This window comes from Lagopus muta, chromosome 8, assembly GCF_023343835.1.
Source record: "Lagopus muta isolate bLagMut1 chromosome 8, bLagMut1 primary, whole genome shotgun sequence".
NCBI lineage: Eukaryota > Metazoa > Chordata > Aves > Galliformes > Phasianidae > Lagopus > Lagopus muta.
This window is the reverse complement of record NC_064440.1, coordinates 34732207-34750017: the sequence shown is the minus strand read 5'-3', so window position 1 is coordinate 34750017 and position 17811 is coordinate 34732207. Positions and strand designations below refer to the sequence as shown.

General features: G+C 45.1%; 2 protein-coding genes across 10 annotated transcripts in view; one reads left to right on the top strand and one right to left on the bottom strand.

The window, feature by feature from the left end:
- TRPM8 (transient receptor potential cation channel subfamily M member 8) overlaps window positions 1-2262 on the bottom strand; it is a 111143-nt gene extending 108881 nt beyond the window's left edge. The window contains exon 1 of one of the 2 annotated variants that reach the window (XM_048954207.1): window positions 2021-2262. The gene's annotated coding sequence lies outside the window, so the exon portion shown is untranslated. The remainder of the gene's footprint in view (window positions 1-2020) is intronic. The other variant, XM_048954199.1, reaches the window with a different exon arrangement.
- Window positions 2263-2380: 118 nt separating this feature from the next.
- AGAP1 (ArfGAP with GTPase domain, ankyrin repeat and PH domain 1) overlaps window positions 2381-17811 on the top strand; it is a 286404-nt gene continuing 270973 nt past the window's right edge. For 2 of the 8 annotated variants that reach the window (XM_048954190.1, XM_048954191.1), the window contains exon 1: window positions 2381-2638. In XM_048954190.1, the coding sequence (XP_048810147.1) occupies window positions 2476-2638 (163 nt within the window). In that variant the 5' untranslated portion in view covers window positions 2381-2475. The remainder of the gene's footprint in view (window positions 2639-17811) is intronic. The other 6 variants (XM_048954192.1, XM_048954186.1, XM_048954193.1 and 3 more) reach the window with 4 other exon arrangements.

The window sequence follows — 17811 nt, the reverse complement described above, 5'->3', positions numbered from 1 at the left end:
TCTAGATTTATTAATGTTCACACAGTGCTGCCAAAGCCCAGCCCACATTGAAGGATGATGGAGAACTTCTAATGTCAGACTCCCTAAAGCAGAGTTTTATGGCTAAGGAACGTATCCAGCATCACTCTGCACAACACAAGCAGCATTTAAAGCTAAACAAGCTACAAGCATAGGAAAATATCACTTACTGTTATGGCATTCTTACCGAATAAACTGCAGTAGTAGCTTGATTGCTTTAATTTTACACAGACTATATGCAAGCTATTATTCTACAGCAAAAAAGAAAAAATCAGGATACATAAAACTTTGTAGAAGGTCTATGAATCAGGTTGGATATTAGGAACAATTTCTTCCCAGAAAGAGCAGGGATGCAGTGGCACAGCTGCCCAGGGAGGTGGTAAGGTCACCTTGGAGGTGTTCCAGAACAGTGGAGAGGTGGCACTGACAGACGTGGTCAGAGGGAACAGTGAGATGGGTTGACAGTTGGACTAGGTGATCTTAGAGGTCTTTTCCAACCTGAATGATTCTATGACCTTCATAGTACCCACTGCTTTACACAATTAGAAAACTGATATTAACACAGGATTCTCATGTTTCAATTATTTGCATGTAATCATTGCATTTGTTTATAGTCAAGTCTTAGACTAGCATACACTTTAGAGCTGTTAGAACACATATATGGTCATGGTGGAAATGGTCAGCCTCACATGCAATGGAAGCTGCTGTCTCACTATTTTCTCTGCTCTCTGGCATTTCTGGAAGCACCAAGAGATAAGAGGTAATGCTTCTGCTCCAGAACTGGACAAAGGGAAGAAAATGAGTGTTACAGCTTGCATTTAGTAGCTTTTTGCAAACCATTAACTGATTGAAATAGTGGGAGTTTCCTACTGGGATTAGAAAACAGAGCCAAGAAAGCTAACAAGAATTATACTAATCTCTATTGAGAAAGAAGAGGGAAGAGAACACAGATAGCTATGAACATATGCTCTCTCTCCCCCAGTTATTCAAATGAGCAGAAGACAACTCATGCAGCAGCGAACACACCCTCATCTTGAATTTAAGACTTCCCTATTTGGGTATCAGAATGAGAGAACTGGCAGTATATAATGGTTTGAGGGAAACCAAGTTTTCTTTGGTAAAGAAAACATTGGTTTAAATTACCAAACCAGCTTGCTGGTTGCTGCTTCCTCACCCACCGTGTACCAGGGACAAGGCCTCTCCTCTCTGTCCCCAACCCTGTCCTCTTCACTGGTTGCTGACATAAGGGCAGTTTGTGTCATATTCATGCGAGGGAGACACCAAAGACACTAGCAATTCTCAATGTTTCATTGCACTACATCCAGAGCGGTTTCAGAAGTACCAGGTTCAGCCCAAATTCACAGACGGTTCCAAAGACAAAAAACTTTCCTTGAAAACCTGAACAGCTCTGCAAGGCTGTTGTTGCAGAGTCGTGTCTGCAAATAATTTGCTCAAGCACTTGGAGAAAAACAAGTCTGTTATAGATGTTATTCAGTTAACTGCTGGTGAAACAGGTGGATAGTTGTACTTTCCATTTTTACAGCTTTGGGACTGAAATCCGTCAAACATTGATCGCAGAAATGAACTCCCTGAGGTGTGTTCCCAACTGCGGGTACAGCCTGTGTGAAAGTAATACTGCTTGTTTTACTTAAAGCTCGTTAGCGCTAATGGCAGCAGTGTTTTGTTACCCCGGAATTGATCCTGACTGGATATTTATTACTATTACAGGGTGATTTTGACTGAGCGCACTGTTGTTTCGAACATCGCTCTCTCTTTTGCTGCGGCCGAGATGAAGCTTTTGGTGCAATATAGCATCTTGTGTGAGGATAATTTTGCAAGCGCGCCAATTAGCGCCTCGCCAGCGGGGAAACAATTACTGTAACAATCAGTAATTAGGCCAACGCGCTTTTTGGGCCAACTTTGACGCTTCTCAGGGCGGCCCCGCGGCAGAGGGGGGAGGCCAAGATGGCGGCTGCCGCCTACATTTCCCAGAGCCACCTACCTTCACTCCGCGCGCGCGGGGCGGTGCGGCCAGCGCGGTGAGGTAAGGCGAGGGGTGCGGCTTGCGTGAGCGTGAGGCAGGCGGAGGAGAAAGACGTAGGGGGCGGCGGAGCGAGAGCGGGGGGGGGGTGGGGGAACCGGTCCCGGAGAGGGAGCGCGCCGTTGCCGCCGTTCTCCGGCGCCGCGCACGAAGGCGAGGCTGGGAGGGGAGTTGGAGAAGGAGGCGGCCGGCCCGGAGCCGCGAGGCGCCCCACCCCGCCGCCGCCGTCCATGGGGCCGGGGGCTGCCGGCTCGCCCTGCCCCGCCGCCGCCGTGAAGTGACAGGGGGCGGGGCGCGGCGGCGCGCGCGGCCCCGGAGCCCCTCGGCGGGGCGCGAGGCGGAGGGCGCAGCCCGAGCGGAGGTCTGGCGCGGGGAGGGGAGGGAAAAAAGAAAGGAAAGGAAGGGAAGGGGGGACCATGAACTACCAGCAGCAGCTGGCCAACTCGGCAGCCATCCGCGCCGAGATCCAGCGCTTCGAATCGGTGCACCCCAACATCTACTCCATCTACGAGCTGCTGGAGCGCGTCGAGGAGCCCGTGCTGCAGAACCAGATCCGCGAGCACGTCATCGCCATCGAGGGTGAGTCGGGGGGCGGCCGGGCCGTGCGTCCTCCTGCCGCCTTCCCTCGGGGCCCTCGGCCTGCTGGGGATGGGCAGCGCGAAGTTGTTGGGATGGTGCGGAAGGCGCTGAGAAAACGGGGGCCGTCGGGTGCTGGGCTCTGAGCCGCGCGCCGCGGTTCGGTCGGTTGGGTAAACGAGGTGTGCGGCTGCTTTGCAGAGCGCAAAACGGCGGCTGTGAAAGCGGGAGGCAGACAACAGCCTCGTGAGCTCAGGTCTGCGTGCGTCTGTCCCCAAAGAACTGCTCAGCGTGTGCGAAATAAATCGCCTGCGTTGTGCAGTGTGCGGGTGTCTTCCTGAACTACAGCTGCAGGTAAAAAGAGTGGACTAGGTTGGCTAGGAGCACGTGTTTTAAAAAGGGATTGGAGTTGTTTTGCATGGTAATGTAAGGCTGTGCGTTGTGTGTGGAGGTAGCCTGCCGCTGCTTGGAAGGGATTCACAGAACTGAGAATGGCCTGGGTTGGAAGGGACCACAAGGATCGTGAATCTCCAACCCCCCTGCCACAGGCAGGTCCACCAACCTCCACATTTAATACCAGACCAGCTTGCCCAGCTCTGGTATTCGAGCTAGCAGGCATCGTTCAAGATGCACAACATCTGAAATGGAGAGCTGGTTAAGGCGATCTCGGTTTGTTGGCCTGTCTTGTCCTTAGAGCATATGTCACGAAAAAGTGGCTGAGATTGTTGCTTGAAAGACAGCTTTATTCATCCGGGTGGTAAGCAGCGCAGCACGAACAAACAGACAGCGTGGTATTAAACATTAATACCATCAACAACGTTTTGTGGAGGGGGGAGGGGGGCTGAAATCCTCTTTAGCATCGCACACAGCGGGTCAGCAGGGCTGGCAGTGCCTGTCACACATTGAACAGCAGCGCTGGAGGCACGCTGCACTGGGACTGAATGGGCATTGGAGGTTTATGCACGTTGCCTATGTACTTTTACTTCCTCGAAACGATGGTGAGCGGCTGTCAGCTCCTGGGAGCCCTTCCTGCCCCTCTCCTCTTTCACTGAGGAGCTGGAAACTTTATATTGTGGGAAGTACAACACAGGCAGTGCTGTTCCTTTCTTAGCATCCCTGGTGTTTGGGTTTCTGTGGGCTAAAGGATGTCCTTCAGCAAAAAACCAAAACTGTTTAGTGGTAATTAATACCTGTTCTTGTGCTTGTAGATGTGTTGATGCATGGGATATAGTGGTGCAGCCAGGTTTGTGTTGAAGTGGGAGGAGAATGTGAAGCATTGTGTGTAGTTATCTTCACAGCATGTGACTGCTGTCAGCCTTGTCATGTATTGCTGATTTGTTACCTAACCGTAACTTGGTTCCTTTGTCAGTTTCAGAGGCTGTAAAACCAAAATAGCAGCCTGTAAATGTGTTTCAAAGGCAAAGCTGATGAGTAAAATTTCTGTAGACAATTTGCTGTCAAACTTGCGTTGTACACTGAGTCATGGAACCAGTAGATCTGATTCATGGGAAAGATTTATCTAGAAAAAGTGTCTATTTTAGATCTCTTTTTTTGTTTTGTTTTGTTCTGAGAGCTCTTCAAGTAACTCTGAATACGTGAAAATTGCATATATTCAACAACAAGTGCCCAGAAATCCTCTTCGCTCCTGGGTTATAACTCCACCAAGTTGCACGCTGTGCTAAACCTCTTTGTTATTGCATGTGAGAAGAACTTGGGAGTTAGGGTTTGTTTTGCCTGGGAAGTCCTTGCTGATTTGCAGAGTTTGATGTTGCAGTGATTGTTCCCAAGCAGTGCAAAGCCCTTTAAGCTCAGGGCATTGCTCTTTTTTCACTGATAGTAAGGAGTTGCGGTGTAGTTGGCACAGGCTGAGATGTGAAAATACGAAGTGCTGAAGCAGTTTTTTCCAGTGGGGAAAAAAGCCCGTACCCTTTAAAGAATGTAGCCTCATTAGTTCAGGCTGCTTTAAGCTGTAACTCCGACCAACATATGCTCCTTGATCAGCTCATGTAATAGTTCGGTGCTTGAGAGACGTTTTACAGATCTGGAAGAGTACATGCTTGGAATCTAAAGCAGTTTGAGACTTCTGGTGAAGGAAAGACATTACTTATTTACTGCCTTTCTTTTTCATTACGGTGTCATCGACTCATTTGGCCTTCCATTAAAAAAAGAAAAAAAGTTTCATTGGCAGTGCAAATTCCTTTCTAGGATTTGAGCTCTGTCAGAGAAGTGTTTGGGCACTCTGGCTGGATCAGTGGCAGTTGAAATAATACAACATTAAATGGGTCTTACAACAGCAGTGGTTCTTTCTGGTCAAATACAGGAGTTGTAGGTAATAACCTTAAAAGAGCAGCTGCTGCCGACTGTTCCTAAACTGGGTCCTGAATGGACACCTGAGTTTTATTTGTTGTTTTTTGCGCAGAGGTTTCTTTCCTTGTATTATTCTGACTTAGGTGTGATGACTGGTAAAAGCACATTTGAAGTGTGGGGCTGCTTCATTAGTTGTTCCACGTATAAGAATTCTGAAAGCACTTACTTTCAGGCTTTTACATTTCAGAGCTGCAAAATCAAATAGAAAAACGGGCTCCTTTGTATGAAACGTGTAATAAGTGGCTGAAACATTTTAGATGCTGTCAGTTAGGCTGTTGCCTTTAAGTGAAAACTGCCTTCATGCATTCTGTGGCTTGTGAGTTGAATTCCACAAATAGATGCATCAACACTTGATCAGAATTTGATGCTTCTTATATCAAATATGTATTGTACTTAAGAATGGAGAGGAAGAATGTACTTAGAATGGAGAGGAAGAAGAAACCGTGTAAAACAAACACATGAATAGACTTCAGCGGTCTTTAAACTGACAGAAACCTCTTGGGTTTTCAAGATGCTGCATTGTTGGTTTGTGCATATAGATGTGTAAGGGCAGGTCGTACATAGCGCTGTGCTGTTGCGAGGTTCAAAGAATGATGCAAACCCAGAGAAAGGAAGTGAAGCGCTGCAAAAACTTGATTTCTAATCCTTCACAAGGGGGCTTTAAAATAGTTGAAGTGTCAAGATTTTCTTGTCTGAGAGTCCATCAAAATACTTTTGCTGATATACTTGTTACTAACAGATACTGATACCTCGGGCTTTGAGCAAGGATAGTTTGCATCCTTTCAACAGGGGTGAGCCCAGCAAAACAGTTCCTGCTGCAGTGTGGGGTCAGAGCAGATCTCTCTAACTAGAGAGAGGGCGAGTAGTATCTCAGATCTCTACTACTAAAACAAAACCCCAGTGACCAGACTCAGGATAACTCTTTTGAGAGTGCCCTGAAAACGATTTGAAGATCTCCTTTGTGGTCTGTGGGTTGTGGGTTGTTTGGTTTTTTTTTTTCTTTTTTTCTTGAGGCTTTTTTGGGGGGATTGTTGCTTTGAAACTTCAGGAAGTCATAGCAAGCAGCATGCAGCCTAGAAGACCTGTGTTCCAGAGATTTCTGCTAACTTTCCTGTTAAATAAATGATACATGTTTTGTGAATGGTAGTTAGCATCTGCCACTGACTGGCATGGGACTCCAGTCTGGTTTTGTTACCTGCCAAGGCCATGCTTTCCTTGCAGCTTTTTGACTTGGTGGTATTTTCTCTGGAGTATGGCTGTGATGGAGTCCTCATTGCCAGAGGTGTCTGAGATGTGTGGATGTGGCACTTGGGGACATAGTTGGGTGGTGGGGTTCAGTAGCTCAGACTGATGCTTGGACTTGTGATCTCTGAGGTCTTTTCCATCCTAGATAATGCTATGATTCTGATTATTTATTGAAAATATGGACTCTCTTCATTAACTTACCAACTCTGTGATAAGGAGAGGTGAATTGCTGCTGTAAAGTCTACTCTCTTTAATAAACTGAGCCTTCCAGCAGGCCTGCGAATAGCTGGTGGGAAGCTGCCAAGGCTTGTACTACAATCAGCTTTTGCTAAGAGCAGTAGCAAAGCTGCAGCTTGAAAACAATTATGGTCATGCTCAATACTAAATACCAGTCACTGCTTTTACTTAGCTATTTTGTTGAAACAGACTTAAGAGATGTTGTATCTATGGATCTCCATGCAAGCAAATAATTAAGCCTGGGGAAGAGAGTATTATGTAAGACAGTGCCACCTTTAAACCTCAGTAGCACTCACAGGGTTGAAGAGTTTTTATTGTTGTGACTTTTCAAACTGTGAATCGCTCCACGGGATTTGAAGTGATAAAAGGAATGCTTCAAACGTTCCAATCAATGATACAAAATCACTTCGCTTGGGGTCTGAAACATTTAAGAATGGTTTTGGAGGCTGATGATGGCATGAGGGTAACTTCTTGAGACAGCATCTGGGGAACAGTTTCACAGCACAGTGATCTTCAGATTTGTGAGAGCAAGGGCTTTGTTGTTGTGCTGGGGGATTAAATTAATGTGATTAAATCAGATGAATGAGACGTAGGGAATCTGGTGAGACTGCACCTCAAATATTGTGTTCAGTTTTGGCCTTTCACTGCAGGAAGGATGAGTTCAGACAAGGTCTCTGAAGCTGAAGAAGGGACTGGAAAACAACGCTTTCTATTTTGGAGAATGATGGAGTTTGGGAACAGTGCCTGAGAAGTAAAATAAAATAAAATAAAAATTCTCCAAATCTCAACAATATTCAGTTTTCTATGGCATTGCAACAGAGAATTTCTGTCTCTACCAATGAGAAAAGTACATGACTGTAGTGGAAATAGTAAGTCACAGCTTGAAGTGGTGATTGAGCACCTGGTGGGAAGGCAGGGCCAACCCAAGGGAGCTCAGGTGCAAGCGATGTACCTGAGTGATTGGAAGGGTTGTAGCCAGGATCCACCCTTCCCAGCCCTCATTTAAGGGTTGGCAGTGGAGGCGAGGGCATCTCTTGCTGGAGATCCCTGCCTACCTGTGGCCTTCTGAAGGTAAGCAAGCTTTCTTCCTTTGTTTCTGTATCAGTAGCTGCTCCATTTGGGCTTGTTTTCACTTGCTGCAGTATAGGCCTTTGCTGCTTCACTGTTATTGCTGTGCTTTCCATTGCGTTGTAGCATTACGCTGATATCGAGCCTTTTTGCTGTCCTGTAAAATGTGGTGTTTAAATGTGATGAGCAGGTAAAGTTCAGCTGTATTTGTGAACTCTCCAGCCTGTGAGTAGAGTGTGATGAACAGCTTTTAGAGTTAAAAGATTTAAACTGGATTTAAAGGCTCTTAAAATCGAGAATATATATGGAATGACTTTACCAACAACTTCTTAAGCTTCTGGGTGGCTCTTGAACCAGAGTTGTTGGTAGTGAATGTGTAGTTCTGATTTAACTGTGGTAAGAATATAGATGTAGCGTGAATCTTGTGATGAACGTTAGGAATAAAATAACAGGCTCTTACTTTGACACGTTTGGGCTACTGTGGGAATGTGTGATATACCTGGAGCCTGTCTAATGCCACAAATGAAGGGTTATTAAAATGACAGTGCATTTCTAACACTGAGTAACTTGGTGGGTTTTTCTTCTCTGTTGCTTCAGTGCTTGTGGAAGCGAGTATGGAAACGCAGGGTGGGTATGAATGAGCTGTATAAATTGTCCTGTTTAGCAGCTTTATTTGCTTACATAGTCAGATGATGAATGTAAGCCTAATCGTTAGACAGCTATTTTATTTGCTAATTTCCCCTCCTTTACTTAAGAAAGTAAATACAGGCAAGGAAAGTGACTCTTAGCACTACTGGAATTGAATGTGTAGCTTTGGCTGTATTGCAGTATGTCTGTGGGCTTTTTATTTGTTTATGAGAAGCTTCTGACTCATACTGGATGATTGTTTGTTTTCTTTTTTTTTTTTTTTTTTTTTGCATTATTTTAAGGGCTGTTTACAGCCTGGACCAAATCTGTTTGGTGTAATTTAACATTAAAACCTGGAGAAAAATCCATTTTGCCTTTAAGTTGGTAGTGCTTATGTTCTGTTAAATTCAACTATTCTTCCTGCTAGGATGTTTTCTATGAATTTTTACCTCTGTCTGTATTTTGCATCCGCACTTGAATGTGCAGCCAAGAAGGCTGATGGCATCCCAGCTTGTATCCAAAACCACACGACCAGCAGCAAGATGTTTAGGAGGTGTATGATACGTTGCTGAGGAATGTGTGTTAGTGATGGGGCTTGGTAAGCCAGATTGATGTTGGACTTAATGATCTTGAAGTTCTTTTCTGTTTTAAGTCACTCTGATTCTATGTTTCCCAGTAACATAACCAGCAGGAGAGCAGACACAGCAAGATAGTCATTGTTGCAGAATTTTCTGGTAGCTGGTAGTGTGAGAATGTACAAATTCTGTTATTTCACCGCTTCCGCTTAGCATGCTCAGAAGAAAAGCCAGGAAGCCTGTCTTTTAGGTATCACAGCAACTGTCTTCTCCAGGGGAAATATGCTAAAAGCATGGCACTGGCTGCCAAGGCAGCAGCCATTTAAATGTATGCCACTTATCTTCACAAGTTCTTGTATCTGAGTTAACTAATTGTGAACCTTGGCTGACCGTGAGCCAGCAGTGCCCAGGTGGCCAAGAAGGCCGGTGCCGTCCCAGCTTGTATGCACACTAGTGCAGCCAGCAGGAGGTGATCTCCCCTTGTGCTGTGCTCAGTGTTGGGCCCCTCGCTGCAAGAAGGACGCTGAGACCTGGAGTGTGTCCAGAGAAAGGCAACAAAGCTGTGATGGTCTGCAGCACGGGTCTGATGGGGAGCGGCTGAGGGAACTGGGGTTGTTCAGTGTGGAGGAGAGGAGGCTCAGGGGAGACCTCATCGCTCTGCAACTGCCTGCAAAGAGGTTGTGGTGAGCTGGGGTCGGCATCTTCTCCCACGTAACAAGCAATAGGAAGAGAGGAAGTGGCCTCGACTTGCACCAGGAGTTGTTCAAGTTGGGTATTGGGAAACATTTCTCAGGATGGGTGGTGATTGAAACAGGTTGCCCAGGGAGGTGGTGGTGTCAGCATCTCTGGAAGTGTTCAGGAGAAAGGCAGATGTTGCTCTGAGTGCTGTGGTGTGGGGGTCACAGGCATGGGTTGACAGTTGGACTAGATGATCTTGTTGGTCTTTCCAACCTTAATGATTCTATGAAAAGCAAGGCATCACCTAGTCAGTAATTCAAAAAAGATGTCATAGGTTCTTAAATAAGATGAGGACTGACATTTGTACTAATTAATGTTGAAAATAAGTGTAATGGAAAAAAATGAGACAAATTAGTTAGACTTCAGCTGCCTTATCTGAGTTGTTTATATTATAATTTATATGCAGAATAGTAGTTCTTGGATAACTGGACAGCAGATGTCATTCCTCATTATTGACGCATAAAAGTAGTTGCCTTTGAGTGCAGAATTGTTTATGTTGTCATCAGAGTCTAAAAAGAATGAATCTGGTGATTTTAGGATACTGAAATGATAGTCTGGCACAGGAATAAATAGTAGTGATGGAAAACAGATCTTGTGGGCAGCAAGGAAGGTAAGGGGATGACAAGTGTAGCGTGGGTGAGTGCTGAAGCAGTTGTGAGATTGGTCGTTTGTTGGTAATTGGGTGCCTCCATAGCAAAAGCCTGGAATGGTTGTGTCACCCAGTATGACCTCCTACTGCTGCAGTTGCAATGTTCTGTTCTGCTCGCTTAATGTGTTATTCTTGAGATCCATAATTGATGACACTAAGACTTTCTCTGGGTTTGTAAGTGAGACACAAGGAGACATTTCAGATATTATTTGAAAGCGCTTGGCTCTTGGAAGCATCATTTAATGCAGTGGGATTACCCTGGGGCAGAGGATAGAAGCTCAGCTCCTTGCAATGCTTGTCCTGAAGGACAGATGGGTGGAACTGGGGACTAAAGATTTGCACTAAGATAGAAAATGATCTAAAAAAGGCAATGGATGGTGCTCTCTGGAGATGATACTAACTGAATTTAGCCGTAAAGCAGGGGCTTTGCTGTCTTAATTACTATTGTTCAAACTGCAAATGCTAAGAATGCAAAATCAGTCATGGAGATGGAAAAAACAACACAGAAAAGATCTCTTGAAAACAAAACCTTTTAGGTATTCTGAAAGGGTGTGAAGGGGTAGTTCAGCTGATGTGACGTCCTGCTTAAATACTGATAGATCTTCTCTTTGAGCCTCATGTAATGTTATGAGTTAGGCGTGGGTGCTTCACAAAGATGAGATAACTAATATTTCTGTAAGCTCCTGTGGTCTTTGTACTGCTGGGGGGTGCTTATGGTCAGGCAAAGGTGGGATGCTCTTGGAAAATCCTCCTGTCTTAATCCTGGTAAGAACCAGGTAGGAGCTGTGTGATCACTGGGTGATGCATCCAGCTTTGTAACTTCAGTAGTATTTCCAGGGTACCCTCAAGTCTTACAGTTGGGTTTTTCCTTTTGTTTTGGTTGCCGTGAAAGAAGCCTCTGGAGAATTTGTGTGTTTGTTGCTTGAGTTTGGGGTTGAAAGGCTTCTGTGGGTTCCTGGGCAAGCATCAGATCCTTTTGCATAGGATGCTAACAGCGCATAGCTGCTTTGCCTTGTGTGAAATGGTCAAAATCAACAATGTTACTGCAGTCCTCAAAGTATCAGGAGAAGCTGATACACACTGAACCTGCATTTACAGCTTTCCTATGGATGTTTATCATCTTCCTGTGGCAGTTCTGTGACTTTGGTGTGAATCTGCAGGCTCACCGTTGGAGGTGAATATGTGAAGGCAGATTGTGGGAAGCTGTTCCTGCACCTTGCTGGCCTCTCATCTGCGTCATTGCTTTCTGATGCTACTTCACTGCTATGGGATTGCAGCCTTTAATAGCGTTGAGATGTACAATGATGCACTGGCTTATGGGTGGGACTTGTCTTGCTAAACTGTGTTGTAAGGTGGAGCTGACTAAAAGGGCACAACTTGCTTGAGGCTAGAGATGTATTGGGTGCACAGGTGCATGACCTTGTGCTCTCTGCCAGGAAAGAGAGGTGGGAAGTGATGTGCATTAATCCACTGAGTAACAGTGCGAGCCTGGGTAGAGGCACAAATATTTACAGCTGACACCTGCTGTGATAAGTGTGTAATGCCATTTCAAGCTGGTATTTAAGCTGACACCAGGAGACCTAGATAAGACTATTTTGCATGTATGAAATGATGAAACTTCTCCGGCTATGTTTTGCTTACTGGAACATCTTGCTTCCTGCATAATGGAGTGAATTCAGTTAGAGGGTTGCTGGTTGCTTTATTATGCTAATTGAGGAGAGAGTTGATGTGAACTGCATGTACGTAATACTCGCTTGCTGGTCAGCTCCAAATTATTGTGTAAAAGCTTTTAAAGTGAGGCATTACATGTGTTGTAAATCTGGTCAGTGTACAAACATGAGCAAGACAAAAACCACCAGCTGTTAAATGCCGAAATGTGGTCCGTTTTGGTCATTGTAGCATTTCAGGGAAAGCAAAGTGGTTTTGCAGCCTCACAGTAGAGGTTGTTTAAACAGCATGAAGAACTGGAAGTCTTTTTGTACCTTTTTTCGACTTGTCTATTTGTGTTCTCCTTACAATAAAGATAGAATGCACATGGTACACAATTGTGCATTTTTGGGTAGCAAGAGACAAGATGTTGTATTTGAATTTGTCTTCAGGCAAATAGGGCAGTCAGTACAGCAGAAACTGCAGTGGGCAAAACATCGGAATAAAACAAGGCTCATTAATTTAGTGGTGTTGAAGCAATCAGAATGTGTTGGCTGTGTCTGATTCTGGTAAAGGAAGTGTGTGCTAACTGTTCACTAGGCAAATCAATCAGCTCTTAAGCTGAAAGGTCTTTGCATTTCTAGGCCGGTGGGGGAATTTGAATGTTCACAGAATGGCTTGGGTTGGAAGGGGCTTCAAGGATCATGAATCTCCAACCCCCTGCTGCAGGTAGGGCCACCAACCTCCACATTTCATAGCAGCCCAGGCTGCCCAGGGCCCCATCCAACCTGGCCTTGAACACCTCCAGGGATGGATGGGGCATCCACAGCTCTTTGGGCAGCTGTTCCAGCACCTCGCCACTCTCATAGCAAAGAACTTCCCCCTGACATCCAACCTCAATCTTCCCTCCCTCAACTCAAAACCATTTCCAATGTTAAATTGGTTAGTGGGAGTCTAGAGACAATCTAGAGACAACTCTCACCTAAATAAGGAAAGATCTGGTTGAGAAGAGCAGTGCAATAGCTGGTTCTTTAGTGTCAAGAGCTGCACACGCTGCTGGCTGTGTATATGGGATAGCTGGACAGAATCTCCTTTCTTCTGAACCTGTAGTTCTGTCAGATAATGTTTGTGGTGTAATCAAAATATCTGGATGTGTTTGCTGAAAATCCCTGACTGATCTGTTTGGCAAAACATATCACATCTACCTTGAACTTTAATATTCCAAGGTGATTTAGACACTAATGAGTATGAAGTTTTCTAATTTGAGGCTTGCTGTGGGAACAAGCCAGTAATCACTAAAACGAGACTGCAGACAGCTGAAACTACTTAATTGAAAGGAAAAATAATGCACTTAAATACTGCTGTTTGACTGTAATTTGAATGGGGGCTGTCAACAGCAAGAGACAAAGCACCTCAGTGACCTAAAAAGTGCAAGTATGCCCCACTAGGGATTACTTGATGTTAGGTAATGGCATGCTACTAGAATTAAAGTACTAATATATGTATCCCTTGGTTTGCTCACTAGGCCAGTCCAATAGGTGGTGTCTTTTTTTAAAGCACTTTGGTAGGCAAATGGGAGAAATCAGTTTTGCCAGGGTTTGTAAAGAGCCTAGAGCAGCAAGGTAGCCTATGGGCTTTGTGTCAGCTTCTTTCTGGGGGAGGAGCAGAATTAGTGTGTGGGTAGGAAGGTTTGCTCAGTGGCTCCTCGTTGGAAGCTTGGGTATGGTTATGCTATCATCTTGGGAGGAGGTGGCACTGAGTTTTGGGGAGTCCCTGGCCCTAAGAGCAGTGCTTACAAACAGGTGATAGCACAGCTGTGTACATTTGTAAGGCTCCTCCTGACTTGTGTATTTTCATTTAGGTTTGTTTAATTCTAGTCAGTGGATGAGGCCAGATGTTGTTTTACTTGCTGTAATAAATCAGAGGTACTCAAACCAGTGTGCTTCACAAATTGCTTTAAAAGATTTGGTGACTTTGGGTGTGATGCAACTTTTGGGGGGAGAAAAACAGCAATTTATGCTGTATTGAAGTGAAAGGTGACAGGCATATTTGCATGAAGAGCTGTGTAAAGTACCTAGCTAATGGCAAGCAGCAGGGGAGTCTGCTGCAGCCTGGGTGAAGCATTCTCTGTGCTGTGGAGCAGTGCACTTTGTAGGCCTGTGCTGTCAGACCAGCATAAAAGTGAGCAGAGAAGTCGGTGCTTACTTGGATATAAGACTCTTTCCTGGTAACTTAGGAAGTTTACCTTAACATGGTGGCTTTCATGCAGTGGCCAAGCTGCATGATATAGGAATTAACCAAATTAACTTAGTCTGTGTTTACTCTTGCAAAGGTTAAAGCTTTAATGTGAAAAATTGGTGAGCTTCAGATCTATTGCAGGTGTGGGATCACGTAGCAAGATTTGGGATAGCATTTTGTGGTGTTGGAGAGCTGCTGGATCTGTTCAGTTTGTTATTAGCCCACACCTAAGCCTCGTTTTCCTTAAGCAGCAGTGGGGAAGGTAGCTGAATGCTACACAGAAGCTATTGCCACTGAGCTGATCTACAGGCTACAAAATAACTTGTAATAAATAATTTGTGTGTTTTGTGACTAATCATATGTTGAACCAGAGTTGCCTGTATCACTAACAGTCTAAAGTTTCAATTTATCTTCCCAAAGGCTAGTATGTTATGTATCATCCTTATGATGATGCGAAGTCATGCAGCTGAACACAGTTTTTCTTTCAGCAAGAAGAGCTCTAACATTCAGGAAAGTGCCAAGAGAACAGTAAAACACACACTTAAATACTTAACATATTGAGCTGAACACAATGGGGCATGGCTGAAGTTATTGCTAACTTGAGCGTCTGCTGCCTTCATTAAGTATCTGCTAATGTTTGTAAATATTAAGGAACGGTCGTCTTCAGTACTTCTGGGTTGTTGTGAATTCTTGGTGGACCTTGGTGATCTGCAGCTGTTTGTCTGGGATGTGTGAGCTGGGAGCGGGCCCCTTCAGAAGGCAGGGTGAATAAACTTGATGCCTGCTGCAGTGAAGAACAGAAGGTCTCTAAAACTTGGTGAATATGTACTGTGTACTCGTGCATTTTGCAAGTACAAGCTTGAATGAAGCAAGGGACGCTTTTCTGAAGTTGAACTGTTATCTTATGAAAACACTGCTTGTTGCTGACTACTTTGTGTAGCATAATGCAGGCTGGCTTCTGTGTGATGAGTGACTGTAGTAAACCATGCAATGCTTTTAACAGCCATCAGGAGTAACTGTTGGGCAGAGCTTTCAGTTGTAATGCATTGGACTGTTAGCATTTCATGGGAAATGCTTATTTATCCCAAAGTGGGGGAGTGATTGAGTACCAGGTGCGTTAGTCTTGGTCTCCTTGCACACAGTCCCTCCTCTGCCCCCATCTCTTTTTACTACAGAACTAGCTTGCTGTGGAACTGCTGTTTTTTTTCTGCAAATTAGCATGGAAGGGCATAGCATGTTTTAGAGAAGAGTTCTGCCAATGTATGCATTATGTGCAACAATTTGCCAAAAAAACCCCACAAAACTTTACTGGCTGAAAAAAGATAAGGGTCCTGCTTAGACCAGCCTTCTTGATGGAATACTTTTTAGTTATCCAGTCAGTGTTTTGGCAGAGTCGCATCAAATCAGAGCAAGCAAGAAATCAAAGTTCCATCCAATCTAATTTGTCTTGTCTAAAATGATATCTTATAGACAAAATGTCTGCTTTTCTTCTGAAGTAAGTCAGAAGAGTTCCAAGTGTTATTACTGGCATTGGTCAGACTTCATTCATGTGACACATGGTGATTTCAGATGTGGCAGTGATTGTGTTGTGGAAGACCATAGAATGGAATGGCCTGGGTTGAAAAGGAGCACAATGCTCATCCAGTTCCAACCCCCTGCTGTGTGCAGGTCACCAACCAGCAGCCCAGGCTGCCCAGAGCCACATCCAGCCTGGCCTTGAATGCCTGCAGGGATGGGGCATCCACAGCCTCCTTGGGCAGCCTGTTCCAGTGCATCCAAGATAGCTGAAGGCTGGATAAATTCTAGTTCTGCCTTTCCTTCTACTCCATGAGGAACTTGGGCATGCTGGATCAGCTGGGGAAGGATGGCATCTGTGGGCCTTCTTTAAATGCATGTTATTCACTTCTGCTAATTTTAGAATGTGTGGTCTTGAAATTCCAGCAGTAGCTACATAGTAAACTGAAAATAAATGCACTTTTCACTCCCTAGACGCTTGGTGTGGGGTTGTTTCAGTTTGGTTTTGCATGTGTATGTGTTGAATTGCTTAATTCTATCTTGGTTGATGCTCAGGAATTCTTGACAGCATTGCTGTTAGGTTTCTGTGCAGCACGAAGGCAACACAACTGTGTGTGAATGTGCAGCAGATGCCAGAACTGATCCTGGGAGACAAGGGTTCAGTGTGTCAAACGAGTTTTGTGTCGGCATCTCAATGAAAATGCAGTAGGAATTAGTATATGTGCATATGTTCTGAAAGATGAGCTAGCATATTGTAAACTTACTTTGATTTCACAACTTGTGTTGTTTGCACTAAAAGAATTGGAATTCTATTTGTCATGAGCAGCAACGGGAAAAACTGATGGCAGGTTGCTGCTGTCTTAGTTTGTAAATAGGAGTGATGGTACTGCTGGGTTTCTGTGTGTGCTGGCTGTAGCAGTTTGCCTGTTTTGCTGCCTTTATGGGATTCTGAGGCATTGCAGGAGGTTTGTTTAATATGCCTCACGTGGTGTAAGAGTGAGAGCAAGCCATGAGGTGAGATGAAAACAGTGGTTTGTGTGTGGGTTTTTTTGGTTGCACTATGCCTGGGAGCTGGTGATGTTTGCAGAATGAACTTGTGTGCTGCTGTCCCACAGTGGATGAACAGCTGGGCATGCGGTCTATGATCTTGCTATCGAGGGTCAAGAGCAGTTCAGTGAGAACAGAGACAGGTGGCTGTCTGCTCTGGTGTCTGCGTGCCGCTGTAAGAGGGAGCTGTAGCACCTTGCATGTGCTCAGCTCCTTGGAAGCCCTGCCCTGAGGCTGGTGCTTCGTGCCGCCGGTTGCAGACACCGTAGTTAGCCCTGATGGGAGTTTATTGATGTTGGGCTTTAGAACAGTGTGAATTGGTCTCTGCTGTTTTACAGCCCCTTGCTGCTGTTGTGCAGGCTCTGAGCAGTGTTGTTTCCACCAAGCTCTCCCCTCTGCAGTGTGCTGTTGCTACATGCGGGCTTCTGGCTGTGGGAGGAATGAATGGAAGTCCTGCATGCCCGGCTTTGGTTAGGAGCTGGAAGGGTGTAGCAGCTGCTTTCAGGAAGCCTTGGAAATGGGATCGCTTTCGTAATGACACGATCTGAAGGGTAAACAATTCTCCTGGCTTAAATGCGAACTGAGCAGCAGCTAAGCTGTATGGGAGAATGGCAGGCAGAAGCAGCAGCGTTTTCTAGTGGAGGTATTTCATTCAGAGCTGGAACTCTGACTCTGCTTTGGTTCTGGACTGGGCAGATTGGATAGGGAACAGTAGTGAATTATCACCTATCTATAAACTGAAATACCACCCTACAGACATTCACCAGGTTCTGCCACTCAAAGCCATAACTTACTTGGAAACATTCAGACCCTTTTTAGCCTGTGATTACAGGTCTGTGTGTGGATCTCACAAGCAGATCAGAGGCAGCCATCGCTGTGACCCTACTGCTGCCTGCTGCTCAGAGCTATTCTTTTTCATTAGGTTCTGCAAATCCAGAGAACTCCTTTGCTTGTTGAGAGAGAGATGTCTAAGGATGATTGCTTGTGACTGAGCAGCTTGCAGGAGGAGGTTGTAAGCAAAACAGTGATATGTTCTGAGCCTTTGTTAGAGGCACGCTTGGCTGTAACTGCTGGCAATAAAAGCTGCAATAATAAATATCTCAAAGCAACCGGATCCCTTTACATTCTCTGAGCAGTTGGTATGTGATGTATTGAATTCATAGCGTTCTGGGAGAGGCATGAAGAACAAGTTATTGTGACAGAGCAGGAAGAAGAAGAGTTTT